This window comes from Microcaecilia unicolor, chromosome 5 (genome assembly GCF_901765095.1).
Source record: "Microcaecilia unicolor chromosome 5, aMicUni1.1, whole genome shotgun sequence".
Taxonomy (NCBI): Eukaryota; Metazoa; Chordata; class Amphibia; order Gymnophiona; family Siphonopidae; genus Microcaecilia; species Microcaecilia unicolor.
The window spans coordinates 104848132-104862371 of NC_044035.1; the positions used below are offsets into that span (position 1 = coordinate 104848132).

At 43.5% G+C, this 14240-nt stretch overlaps 1 protein-coding gene across 3 annotated transcripts in view; it reads right to left on the bottom strand.

The window, feature by feature from the left end:
- The window catches only part of RUFY2 (RUN and FYVE domain containing 2), a 126627-nt gene that overhangs the window by 11910 nt on the left and 100477 nt on the right, over positions 1–14240 (bottom strand). For all 3 annotated transcript variants that reach the window (XM_030203146.1, XM_030203144.1, XM_030203145.1), the window contains one exon: positions 7105–7199. In XM_030203146.1, the coding sequence (XP_030059006.1) occupies positions 7105–7199 (95 nt within the window). The remainder of the gene's footprint in view (positions 1–7104; positions 7200–14240) is intronic.

Sequence of the window (14240 nt, forward strand, 5' to 3'; positions counted from 1 at the left end):
AATGAGGGAAAACATGGAAGGATGGGGAGAAAGAGGGAAAACATGGAAGGATGGGGAGAAAAGAGGGAAAACAGATGGAAGGATGGCAGAGAATGAGGGAAAACATGGAAGGATGGGGAGAAAGAGGGAAAACATGGAAGGATTGGGGAGAAAGAGGGAAAACAGATGGAAGGATGGGGAGAAAAGAGGGAAAACAGATGGAAGGATGGCAGAGAATGAGGGAAAACATGGAAGGATGGGGAGAAAGAGGGAAACATGGAAGGATGGGGAGAAAAGAGGGAAAACAGATGGAAGGATGGCAAAGAAAGAGGGAAAACAGATGGAAGGATGGGGAGAGAAAGAGGGAAAACGGATGGATGGGGAGAGAGACTCTGGATGGAAGGATGGGGAGAGAAAGAGGGGAGATGGATGAAAGGATGCAGAGAGAAAGGGGAGAGACTGGAAGGATGTGGAGAGAGAAGGGACACTGAACAGAAAAGGGTACAGAGATACAGAGACACTGGTTAGAAAGAGGAAGAGAGAGACATTAGATGGAAGGATCAGGAGAGAGGGTAGATGGATGGAAGGAAGGATGGGGAGAGAAAGAGGGAAGACGCTTGTTGGAAGGGTAGGGAGAAAGAGGTGACACTGGACTGAAGGATGCAGAAAGAAAGAGGGGAGACTACTGGAAGGATGGGGAGAGAAAGAGGAGAGCTGCTGGATGGAAAAGGGGAGTAGTGAAAGACTGGAGAATAAGAGGAAGGGGCATGGGGAGAACAAGGGTGAGAAAAAGATGAAAAGCCATAAGTAGATGAAGGAAATTAAAGAATGGATAGTAAGAATGAATTAAATCAGGACAGAGAGAGAGAGAGGCAGAAAAATATTGAAGAAAGCAAAGAAAAAGGAGAGAAAAATGACAAATGGCCAGGAAAACCTGGCAGAAGAGTTAAACGAATACGAAGGAAAGCAGAATCTAGAGACTGGGAGCGACACAATGAGAAAAAGTAAATGGCCATACAAGAAAGGTAAAGAAAATAATTTTATTTTTAATTTAGGATAAAGTAATATGGTACCTGTGTTAATGAAGTTTCAGAGACCAATACTTCCTTCCTTAGGTCAGGCGAGGATACCGTAACAGCATTATACTGACCTGAGGCAGGAGGTTTTGGCCTCTGAAAGCTCACTGAAAAGGGTGTTAGGCTATTAAATAAATTTTCTGAAATCTGATGCACTGAAAAGCAGCACTTTACCCTGTGTGACAAATGCATCTGATTAGCGTGACTAAATTTTGCTGGGGGAGGGGGGCAGAGAGAAAATTTTGTGCCCACCCACTTTGGGTTCAGGCCCATCCAAAATTGGCAGTCTGGCTACGCCACTGGGTAATTCATTGTCTTTTTTTGTTAAATTACTCTACTTATTTAGCAAACTCAGTTTAGACAATAGTGTAGCCTTTTAAGTCTCTCTTAGGGTTTCATATAAATAGTGGTTTAGAGTCTAGTTTATTATTTTAGGTTGCATTTTAGAGCTTGGCATAACATTATTTTAGAGCACAGATACTAGTTGAGGGAAGCCTCTGTTTAGTATTTAATTTCCTCCCTCTCACACCATCTCCCACCCACCTCAAGGCTGATCTTTGATTTATAAGTTCTTCAGCAAGGGCTAATGTTGGGGGGAGGGGGGGGGCAAAAAGGGCAGCTCCAGGGGGCCCTGCGGTCTGGGCATCTTTTTTACCCTTCTCCTCACCACTGGTCTCCTCCTCCCTTCCCCTCTCTTTCCTGGTCTTCTATAAAAATCATTTTCTCTTCTCAGAGGGGCCCTGGCGCACCAGCCATTCTGATAAGTTGCCTGCGGCTGCCCCAAAGCTTTTCCTCTGCTGCTCTGCCACAACTTCCTTGTGAGAATGGCTGCTGCGCCATGGCCCCTCTAAGAAGAGAAAATGATTTTTTAAAGAAGACCGGGAAGGTGAGGGGAAGGGTGAGAGATGGACCGTGGTGGGGAGAAGGTGTAGAGATGCCCAAACCACAGGGCCCCTTGGAGATGTTGTAAGTAAGCCCAGGGATGGGCGTGGGGAGGGATGAGAGAGGGGGAAATGCCAGAGAGAAGGTGGGGGGAGAGGACTAGAAAAGTAAATGATGAGTCCAGAAACAGAGAAGGGGGGAGGGAAAGAGAGAGATTGTGGACAATAGGATAGAGGGAGGGAAGAGAATGGCAGAGATGTTGGACCTAGGGGAGGGAGGTAGGCAGGCCTGGGAGAGGGGAAGATGCTGGATGAAAGACAGATGTTGGACCAGAGGATGAGAGGGAGGGAGAGAAGGAGAAATCTTGGACCTGGGGGCAGCCAGGAGGGAGGGATAGATATTGGATCATGGGGTGAGAGAAGGGAAGAACAGCAGGAAAGAGAGTGGGAGCAATATTGGACCATAAGGTGGAGGAGAGAGAGGAGGTGAGATGATGGATTGTGGGGGGAGGGACAGGAGTGAAGAGAGATGGGACAGGAAGATGGTGGAGGAAAAAGGAAAGGAAGATGTCAGACCATGCGAGGGAGAGGGAGAAGGAGAGCGAGAGGAGAAGCTGGGCTACAAGAATGGAACAGACCTGCCTTTTGCGAGTCATTTCCTGCACTTCCGCCGGGGAGCTGGGATCTCCCACTGAACAGCTCTGTTTCCAGGGACAGCAGGAAATGTCTTCATTAAATATCATCTCCTGCTGCTGCTGGTCTCGAAGCAAGAAATGATGTTTTACAAGGTGTCTCCTGCTGTTGCTGGAAAGGGAGGCTGTGCCGTGGCAGAGCTGTGGGCAGTTCTGGGTAGAGCTATGGGCAGGCCCTAAATCTCCCACTCGGGAGGCTGGCCACCTTGGCAGCTCCGATGGAGGGAGAGGATATACTGGAAATTGTGGAATCATGTGGGTGAGGCCATTGGGGAGGCAAGGAGGTGAATGAAGGGAAGATAGTACGAACGGAGATAGAAATGTGGTAATGAGGAGGATAGTGAGTACAGAGGTAGTAATGTGGTAATAAGGAATACATGAAAGATAGAAGGGAATAGGAGGCTGGGGAAGGAGTGAGACGGAAAACGGGAGAGCTAGAGCATGAGAAAGGGAGATAGAAAGTTGGTAGATAGCTAAAAAGTAAAAAGGAGGAGAAAGGTGAGAAAGAGGGGGAAATTTGAGTGGACCAAGAGGCAGAGAAAGAAAAAAAGAGAGGGAAGAGCTAAAAAGGAAAGATCAGTATATCAGAGACAGGTGTAGTGAGGGAATAAAACAAGACAGGAAAAAGGAGAAAAAACAAATGGACAGCAACCACTGGAAAGGGAATTATCAGAAGACACAGGAAAGCAGAAGAGACAAAATGGTACCAACATGATAGAAAAATAAAATGTCCAGACAATAAAAGTAGAAAAATGTGTTTTATTTTGAATTTATTAACTGGAATGTGTTAGCTTTGGGATATGTGCATCACAAATCTTTGTACTGTGTTCAGTGGCTTAGCCAGACAGCTGATGGAGGGAAGGGGGAGAGAGGGGGAAGTGGCTCTAAGCCTAAAGTGGGTGGGCACCAGATTTTCTCCCCACCCTGCCCCATACCCCTAGCCCAAATGAAAAATATAAATACCTAAGTTGGTGGGGATTCCCAAGTCCCACCAGCTGAAGACCTCTCCCTCCAGTCTGGTGGTCAGAACTCTCCAACCTCTACAGCTGGTGGCAGCTCAGGGGCACTGCCGCTAGCTGAAGAGCTTGCCAATTTCTGGCTGTCAGATCAGAGGAGGTGGTCTTCAGTTGGCAGGGTTTCAGGATCTCCACCAGCCACAGCAAGGAAGGAGGCTAATGTTGGGGGGAACCGGGACCCCAGTGTGTTCAGTACAAAAATAAGTGCATGTCTGTTTTTATTTTGCCAGTGTTTAGTATTTACTGAGTTTAATTTCTTGGGGTTCCCAGTTCAATTTCTATTTTTGATCCCTTGTTCTGGTATTTGGTGAGTGTGAAGAAGTCATTTAAAGTTGCTTTATGTATGGTAGTAATGGCAGGTGGGAAGATCGGGGGGGGGGGGGGGGGGGGGGGGGGAGAGAATAGGGAGGAGAGGGGATCAGAGGTCCCCTCCTCAATTTCTGCCCTGGGCCCCAGAATTCTAAAACCAGCCTTGTCTCTAGCCAATTAGAAGGAAGACATTGTACTTGACATTGCCTGACTTCCTTTACTGCGTGAAGGAGTAGCCTAGTGGTTAGTGCAGCGGACTCTGATCCTGGGGAACTGGGTTCAATTCCCACTGCAGCTCCTTGTGACTCTGGGCAAGTCACTTAACCCTCCATTGCCCCTGGTACAAAATAAGTACCTGAATAAATGTAAACTGCTTTGAATGTAGTTGTAAAAACCTCAGAAAATAAGTACCTGAATATACGTAAACTGCTTTGAATGTAGTTGCAAAAATCTCAGAAAATAAGTACCTGAATATACGTAAACTGCTTTGAATGTAGTTGCAAAAATCTCAGAAAGGTGGTATATCAAGTCCCATTTCCCTTTCCCTTTATAGAACAGGCTTCAATTAGGTGTCCTCTAGGTACCTAAATGTAAGAGGCTCTTTATAGAACAGTCCTTTAAAAGGGCACCTGCATTTATTTGCCCCTTGTGCATGTAAATTTATAGAATACCAGAGTTTCCATGCGTAAGTGCACAAATACTTGCAAAAGTGCCAGAGGGACACCTAAGTGCTATTCAACAATGGGGTGCATAACTTACACACATCCTTGCTGCACTTACACGGCCACAGTTTATGCTGGTGTAACTGCGGGTGCATAAATATTAGGTTACAATAGTATTCTCTAACAGAATCTGGGTGTTCAGATGCTGTTATACAATAGGCTCACCCTGTGCATCCTTGGGGGCTCTCAGTTGTAGAATTGCCCCATAAATGTTTTTATTTACCCTCATTTGGGAGTGAAATCTGGTGCTTTTACTGGGACTGAACCTCATTATAAACTCTACAGATTCAGTTATATAAACTCTAGTGTACAGGTAACACTAGCAGAATCCTTCATCATAGTCATACTCTTTGGCTGGCGTAAGTATTCACACAAACTATAGGTGCACATTTTAACTGTTATGCTAGTACTACATGAAGAAATTAGGCTCCTACTTTGCTTTACAGAATTAATGCCACATTAGCACCCTTTAGGCATCTAAATATAGGTGCACTGTTATAGAACATGGTAGTCTTGCCACAGTTCTCTCCTGGCAACGTACTCGGGGAGGGGATGCACAATTTTCCACAATAGCTCGCAGCTCACATAACTGTAAAGTCCTTTGAAACTTTTACCTATGCACAAGATCTCAAAGGGAAAGTATGCACATACTTTTCAATTAAAAACTGACTTTGAAAAAAGACGTGCCCCTCCTTTTTCCTTCAAAATAACACACATAGGTTAGAAAAAAGCGAACACTATGAGGCATATTTTCAAAGCACTTAGACTTACAAAGTTACATAGAGGGGGATAATTGAACGGGGGTGCCCATCTCTAAGGACTGCCCCATAAAGGGGTGGGGCAACCCATATTATCGAAACAAGATGGACGTCCATCTTTCATTTTGATAATACGGTCGGGGACCAGTGTTACCCAAATCATGAAATTTAGGTCGACCTTAGAGATGGTCGTCCCTGTTTTTCGGCGATAATGGAAAGCGAGGATGCCCATCTCAGAAATGACCAAATCCAAGCCATTTGGTTGTGGGAGGAGCCAGCATTTGTAGTGCACTGGTCCCACTAACTGAATGGAAAAAGCCCTTCCCTTACCGATCCGGAAAGGAACGGGCATGCATGAAGGAAATTGCATGCAAATGAGCTGCTTGCTGTTAGCTCATTTGCACATGATTTCCTTCCTAAGGAGGGGAATCGACGGCAGTTCCTTCCCTTTGACAAGGTCCAAAATGTGGATGTTTCTGTGAGAAGGATGCCCATGCCTTTGCTATGAGCCCAACACCCTCTTTATTTATTTGTATTTTGGATCACAAATAGCAGCAGTGGGATTTGAACTAGCAACCTCTGGATTGCAGGACCAGTGCTCTAACCACTAGGCCACTCTACTCCACTCCCTTGAAATTTGGCCATCCCTGTGGGGGGGGGGGGGGGCAGTTGAGGACGTCCAAAATGTTTGAAAGAAGGACATCCATGCCTTCGTTATGCCTCCACTGACACACACATACCTCCTCCCCCCAGGGACCTGCATACTGCCCCCCCCCCAACAGGGATGGCCAAATTTCAAGGGAATGGAATGGAGTGGAGGAGTCGCCTAGTGGTTAAAGCACTGGTCTTGCAATCCAGAGGTGGCCAGTTCAAATCCCACTGCTGCTACTTGCGATCCAAAATCCAAATAAATAAAGAGGAAGGCATGGATATCCTTCTCACAGAAACATCCACATTTTGGACATCCTCAACTGTCGTCGCAGGGACGGAGGCATAGCGAAGGACATACTCTAAAAAAAAAAAAAAGACAAAAGTTTTTGAAGTTGTTTTTTTCAGGGTGTGAGGTGGTTAGTGACCACTGGGGAAGTCAGGGGAGGTCATCCCCGATTCCCTCCGGTGGTCATCTGATCAGTTCTGGCACCTTTTTGATGCTTGGTTGTGAAAAAAAATGGACCAAGTAAAGTCGGCCAAATGCTCGTGAGGGACGCCCTTCTTTTTTCCATTATCGGCCGAAGATGCCCATCTGTAAACCACACCCCCGTCCCGCCTTCAGTACACTGCCGACACGCCCCCTTGAACTTTGGTCGTCCCCGCGATGGAAAGCAGTTGAGGATGCCCCAAATCGGCTTTCGATTATGTCAATTTGGGCGACCTTAGAAGGATGCCCATCTCCCGATTTGTGTCGGAAGATGGGCGCCCTTCTCCTTTGAAAATAAGTAGGATAGTAACTTACGGAACTACAGTCTAAATGTCTCCTCTGACCTAACCCTACTTTCAAGCCTATCTACTGTTTCCACTGTTGATTCACACACAATCTTTTACTAGCAGAAAGGGTGGGCATTTTTCAGACAAACAACTGGCCCAGGTAAATTACTTTGGAAAATTGCTCTCCTAGGTTTACAAAGTTATTTGGCATGCCCTTAGAAAGCCCAGGATAGAACACTGACTCACTCGCTTAGTTTATTAGCAAGGTCCTGGAGAGCTTGCTCTTGTTCATGACAGATCGTTCTCATTTGCTTGTTTTCATCCTGTACTTTAAGAAATTCCTAAAAAATACAAAGTATAGGTTTTAAGGTTTTTAAAGAAATTCTGTTAATAGAACTTATTTTAAATATTTGTTTGATGGCTTGAGAAAGATGAGAGGAAGATACATTTAAACAGGTTGGTGTAAGCATGCTAAAATTTATCTGTGTCCTCAACAAAAAGGGTTTAGCAAGTGCTTAGTTAAAAAAATGTAGAATGCATACCCATCATATTATTTATCAAGTGCTTGCTTACTGAACAGTATTTAGTATCTGTCTGGGACTGGCATCAATTTTCTAACATGCATACTACTTGAGTGCCCAGCTAACTGGAAATAGAGAACCTGAAAACAAAAGCCATGCACAGAGGCTGACACTGTAGAACAGTGCCAAAAGACCACTGGGGATAAACAATTTGATCACATTTAGCTTTATTTGACAAATTCTTATACAGTTCCAGATGTGGCCTTGACAAATTCTTACACAGATCCAGATGTGGCCTTGAGTCAAAGTAAAAGTGACTAGAAGCTGACCAAAACCGTTGGCTTTGGTTTTGACGGAAACCAAATCTGCAGCCAAAAATTGCTGCTCAGTTTCGGAACTGAAGAAGCCAAAACCAAAACCGTTGTGCCCACCCACCTGCCCCCCCTGGCAGAAGATGCGCACCCGCCCCCCCAGAAGATGGGTCCCTTCAGGCCACCACTGCAGCCATACCTACTCCTTCCCCACCGGCAGAGACCCGGCCCTCCCGGGCTGCCTGACCACCCATAGGTCTTCTCTGGGCTACCTTATGAAGCCCTGATGGTCCAGTGGCCTCTTCGGAGGCATGAACAAACTCAATTTGTTCCTGCCCAGTGTTACTGCTCAGTCAAAATGGCTGCCCTGACTTCCAAGGGAAGTCCTGGCAGCCATTTTGAGATTGGAATGGGCATAAGCAGGAGCAACTGGCGATTGCATGCCAGTTCCAATCTCAAAATGGCTGCTATGACCTCCTGTGGTAGCCTTGTGAGACTGCCACATGAGGTCCTGGCAGCTATATTGAGATTGCATAGAGTTAAGTGACTTTCCTGAGGTCACAAGGAGTTGCCATGGGATTTGAACCTTGGCCTTCTGGTTTCCAGCCCACTGTTCTAACCATTAGGCTGCTCTACTGCTGCCAAATTCTTATACACATTCTCATATTCATGAAGAAATTAAGACTTACCTGATAATTTTCTTTCCTTTAGTCCTTCAGATTATTCCAGAACTTGTATGAATGTTATGTCCCTTGACCAGCAGGTGGAGATAGGGAATACAGAATTGTACTGTGCTCCCTAAGTCCTGTGTGCAGCTTCTACAATTCAGATACCCAAGCAGTGGAAAGAACAAAGCCAGACAGCGTAACAACTTGCATCTTTCTACAACATGTGCAAAAAGAACAAAGTACGCAGAGACGACTAAGTCACCGTCTTGCAGATACTGGCCAGCAACACAAAACTGATCTCAGTCTACAAAGTAGCCAATCTCCTCATAGAGTGAGCTCGCAACACCGAGGGTGGCTTTCTACCAGCCAGAAGGTAACCAGCAAGTGATCGTCAACTTAGAAGCCACTTGCCCCATCTTCCACTTATCAAAAAAAGTAAACATTCTATAGGACCTCTGAAACTCGGTCACTTCCAAGTACCTAAACATTACTTTTAAAATCCAACAGATGTAAGGAGGAATACTGATCCCCACAGTCCTCTTTGTGAAAAATATGGAGGCTCCACCAACTGGTTAACATGAAAGGCCAAAACAACAGAGGCATGGTGCACAGAAAACACTGGCCTCCATAAAGCAGAGGAAGGGGTCCTGACAAGGGAGAGCTTGAATCTCAAATATTCACCAACAGCAACCAGAAATACAATCTTCAAAGTAAGATCTTTCAACGTAGATTTCCAAATTGGCTAGAACAGGGCTTTTTGAAGAGCCCTAAGGAACAAATTAAGACTCCATTCTGGACACACCTGATGAATGAGAGGCCAAACATGAATAACTCCTATCAAGAAGCAGACTACATCTGAATGAGCTGTTACAGATGAGTTTCACAAGTGGCTCCTGAAGCATGCCAAGACTGTGACCTGCACCTTTATTTATTTAAACATGTCCACACTGCACAGTCCAAGAGTTCTCAGCGGTTAACAAAGCCTACATACATAAATACAAGCATAAAATTTCAAACAAATTTAAACATAAAATTTTTAAACAATTTCTTTTCAGGCCTCATTCTAATTACTCAAATAACATTATTTCTTTCAACTCAGTTCTAATCTTCTGATACCCCATATGCTTGTTTAAAGAGACAAGTCTTCAATTCTTGCTTAAACTGTTTTACTTCCTGGAGTTTTTAAAGTCAGTCCCTTCTGAAGAACAGCCTCCAGAAAAGCCAAAAACAGGGAGACCGACGAGAATGGAGAGATCGCTTTTTCAGAGCAGTAGCCCTCAATTGTCCTCCAATCCTCAGAGTATGCTGTGGAGGTAGAATGCTTTCTTGCCTGAAGTCAGCTTTGTCTTTGTGAATGTCCGGTGCAGTTTAAAAAGTTATTGAAGATTAGGATGTTTGTGGCTGCATTTTTCTGAACACCTTGTTGATGTTCTGAAGAATTTGTTACAGTGTATTTAGATAATTACTGTCTTTATGCTAAGATTTGTATTGGATTGTGAATGTATTCTTGAAAACCACCTAGTTTTAGGTGGTCTACAAATGTTTAAATAAATAAATAAATAAATAAATAACTACTGATCCTGAATAACCCTTTCGCCTTAGCTTTGATCTTTCAAGGACCAAGCCATAAGACCAAAGGGGGAAGATCCTCCATTAAAATTTGACCCTGATACAACAAGTCCTGCTTTTGTGGAAGCCTGGAAGTGACTCAGATCTGCATACCAATGGTCTCCTCAGCCAACCTGGAGTGACAAGGATCACCAGACCCCAGATGCAGAGCTATTCTGTTGAGAATGTGACTCACTATGGGCCACAGAGAGAAGACATAACGATGTCCGATGTGAGGCCAGCTCCGAAATAGAGCATTGAGACCTTTCAACCTTTCAAGCCCCTTACTCTTTGACCGCTGATCCCGGTGGCCATCAAATCCATGAGTGGAGGGCAACAAGAGTTTACAAATTACTTTCTTATGCATTATTCTTTGTTATGTATCCTATACTGTTTATTGTAAGCCACATTGAACTCAAACCTGTTTGGGATAATGTGGGATATAAATGTCACAAACAAACAAACAAACAAACAAACAAATAAATAAATAAATAAATGAGCCAGAATACCATGCCGGACAACTCCCATACTACCAGATTCAGTGTTTGCCTGCCTGCTGAGGAAACTCATCTGCACATTTAGGGCTAGATTCTATATATCACGCCTAAAAAATTGGCATGGAAAAGAAGTATGCCTAAATTTAGGCACAGTTTATAGAATACACCTAGTGCCAGTCCGTGTGACTAAATTTAATCGCGGGCAGTTATGCTAAATAAAACTTGGTGTAAATGCCAATGCCTAAATTAGATGCTGACCGGGTGTATTCTATAACACCACACACAGTTTTTAGAAATGTCCGTGACCCGCCCATGGTCACGCCCCCTTTTCAGCTATGTGCCTTAGAATTTATGCGCATTTCTTTATAGAATATGCTTAGACAGTTGTCCACATACATTCTAACACCAATTAGTGTCAATAATTGCTTGTTAATTGGCAATTATCAGTGCTGATTGGCTTGTTAGCTAATTAAGTTGCAGGTGCAAATCGAGAATACAACCGGATTTGTGCATGCAACATAAGTCACAAACAGAATCTGTGGGTTAGCATTCCAACAATATGGGCCACTGAAAGACTGATCAGATGACTCTCTGCTCAGTGGAACAGCAGCATGTGAGACTCCATGGCAAGTTGTAGACTTCAAGTCTTTTCCTGTTTGTTGACATAGGCAACTGCCACGACATTGTTGGAGAACACCCATCAGATGAGGAGCAAAGGCTAGCAAGGCTTTCTGAATTGCCCACAATTTCAGATTGATGGACCAGCCCATTTCTGTCTTCTTTGAGCCAAACGAGACTGATAGTGTGCTTCCCATCCTGACAAACTGAGATCTGTGGTGGCCACCTATTCATGACTGGGAAGGGAACTCCCTTGAGATGAGTTGCCGAACAAAGCCACCACTGGAAAATCATACTATTAAGAACGGATTGGCAAAGAATCCCTGGATCGACAGCTGTTTAATAATTTAAGAAATCTTACATTCTCTAGGGAACCACCTCTACCAACTGAACAGCCTGATTCTACCAAATATGCTGCTTACATCAAAAAGAAAATTACCTCGTTAATCTTTTTCTTATGAATCCCAACAATTACTTAATTTAATTTCTCACTCGAGTTCTGAAGTAGTATTACCAATAGATAGAAACTGGTCTACCTTTAATATCATCTCTGAAGATGAGATCAGACTTCTACTTCAAAAATGTTCAAAATCAACATGTCCTCTGAATCCTTGTCTGGTTATATATTTGAGAAACCCTCCATATTATACTGTTACTTGGATTACTAAACTCTTGAATTGTGTGTTATCAGCTTGATATTTTCCTCCTTCAAGGTGTGAAATAATTCTAACCCCAATTCCTAAAGTAGCTAATTTAAACATGGCAGAACCTAGTAGCTATAGACCTATAGTGAATATTCCATTTGGAGGAGAGCCATGGGTAGAAAGAGCAGGGGAACTTGTTCTAGGAGCGCCACTGGGGGCTGAATAAAAGCTCCTGAAGTACTCTCCCCAGGACTAACTAATGACTCCAAGTGTCCTTGAGAGGGCCTACATGCACTGTGCTTACCCAACAAAGAGCAGCAGGCCCTGCAGTGGGAACACCACTTCACCACCTCAGTGAATAGCAAAGAACTCAAAAGATGTCAAACTTACCACTGATGACTTTACCCCGTCCTCCACAGCTGAGCCCATTCATAGAGGCACTGCTAGGCACAAGACCCTCTGACAGACAAAGGCAGTAGTTGCACTCTTGTTTTTTTTTATTTTGGAGTATCTGTATCTCTTCTTTGCTGCTTGTTTTTCTAAGGATGACAGCTGAGCTGGATGATGAGTGGGGGGGGGGGGGGGGGGGAAGGAAAGACTGTGACCAAGAGACCTCTAGATATGATGCCAAGTAAAGTAGAATACCCCCATGCTCAACTGAGCTAGCTGACTAATTGAACCAAGAGCTAATGAGCAGAACCTAAACCAGGAGCTGCAGAGCACATCTGTATCTACCTGCTTTGATTTTAACCAAATTGGACTATAGTAATATAATCTATCTGGACTGCCCTAAGAATTTATTAAGAAAATTCCACACAATACAAAATACAGCTATAAGGCTTATCTGTGGTTTGAAAAAGTTTGATAGGGTGTCTCATTTGTATGTCCAATTTCATTGGTTGCCTATAGAGGCAAGAAGCATGTATTATTTTATTTTTATAATTATTCAAGGATTTGCTCCAGCATACGTTTCCTCTGATTTTGACTTTACTTTCAGGCCATGGTACTAGAACTTCTCTTAAGTTATCTTTTGCATCTTACAAGGAACTTCGTTCAAAGACAATTTTTTCCAGCTTATTCTCTTACCAAGCAGCCAAGGTCTAGAATATTCTGTCAATCTCTGTGATCTGCATTTCTTGTTATGCTTCATTTCGTAAAGCTATACAAACTATTTTATTTAAGAAATATATACTGTCACATTAAGTTGTAATATTTATTACTCTTGCTCTGTCCTGTATAGCTATGTAAACTTGACCATCTAAGAATCATGTACTGCTCTAGGTATGAAAATTTGACTACCTGAAAATCATATATTGCTATATTAGGATATTTTTGTTAGTTTAATTGAACATTGTCCTTTGTGCCAGCTATTGTTTCTGGTTTTTCTTACTGTAATCTGCTCCAAACCTTTTTGGGTGTGAGTGGAATATAAATCCAAGGTAAAGTAAAGTAAAAATAGTGATTTGTAGGAGCTGCACACAGGATTTAAAGAGAACAGCACAATTCTGTACTCTTTATCTCTATCTGTTTGTTGAGGGACATAACACTCTCACAAGTTCTGGAACAGTCTGAAGGACAAGAAGGAAACCATAAATATGACTTCTAAAAAACAAACAAACAAAAAAAAAACAGTGACCCTGTAGATGAACTCTTCAATATTGTTCCACACTTCACATTACATAAGGCACACAGGTTTCATTTAATTGTGAAAACAAACAGGATCCAATGAACTGGCAGTACTCTCAGGATCCTTGCTAGAAGTGCTATGATTAGTCAGACCAGGTATTAAGAGACTTCTTCCTGAACTGCAGTATTTGAGTGGTGTTCAACTCCACCCTTGACTAATCACAAAATTAGGAGGTATTCTACCAGGAGAGGCTCCAATCAAGGGCAAGTGATTACCTCATGTGTGCCCCCCCCCCCACGACTTTTTTCTAAGCCCTATCCAATGTGAAAAATGTTTTCACAGGGTATAGGCAAGACCAGGAAGATACGGAGGAGAGAGGCTTGAGTACTTTAAAATTAAATCCACTTTTCCTTGCACAAGGTAATGTATTTCTAAGCAGTAGGTTACCAGTGGACAATAGTCTTTGCAGAGGAGTGGCCAAGTGGTTAGGGTGGTGGACTTTGGTCCTGAGAAACTGAGTTCGATTTCCACTTCAGGCACAGGCAGCTCCTTGTGACTCTGGGCAAGTCACTTAACCCTCCATTGCCCCATGTAAGCCGCATTGAGCCTGCCATGAGTGGGAAAGCGCGGGGTACAAATGTACCAAAAAAAAAAAAAAAATTAATACTGTTATTGAGGCTAAAAACAACTCTAGGCATTCAGAGACTTGAGACTGATTGTAGTTGTGCCTCTAAGCTTTTTGGAGCTGATTTTATTTTGGTCTGAGCGCAAAGCTCAATTCTTTGAGCTTTGATGCAGTAGCAGATTATGCAGCGTCTGCAATACCTGGAAGTTGTAAAAAGGGGAATGGTCAGATGCTAGTACTTTTCTGAATAAGAGAAGCCAACT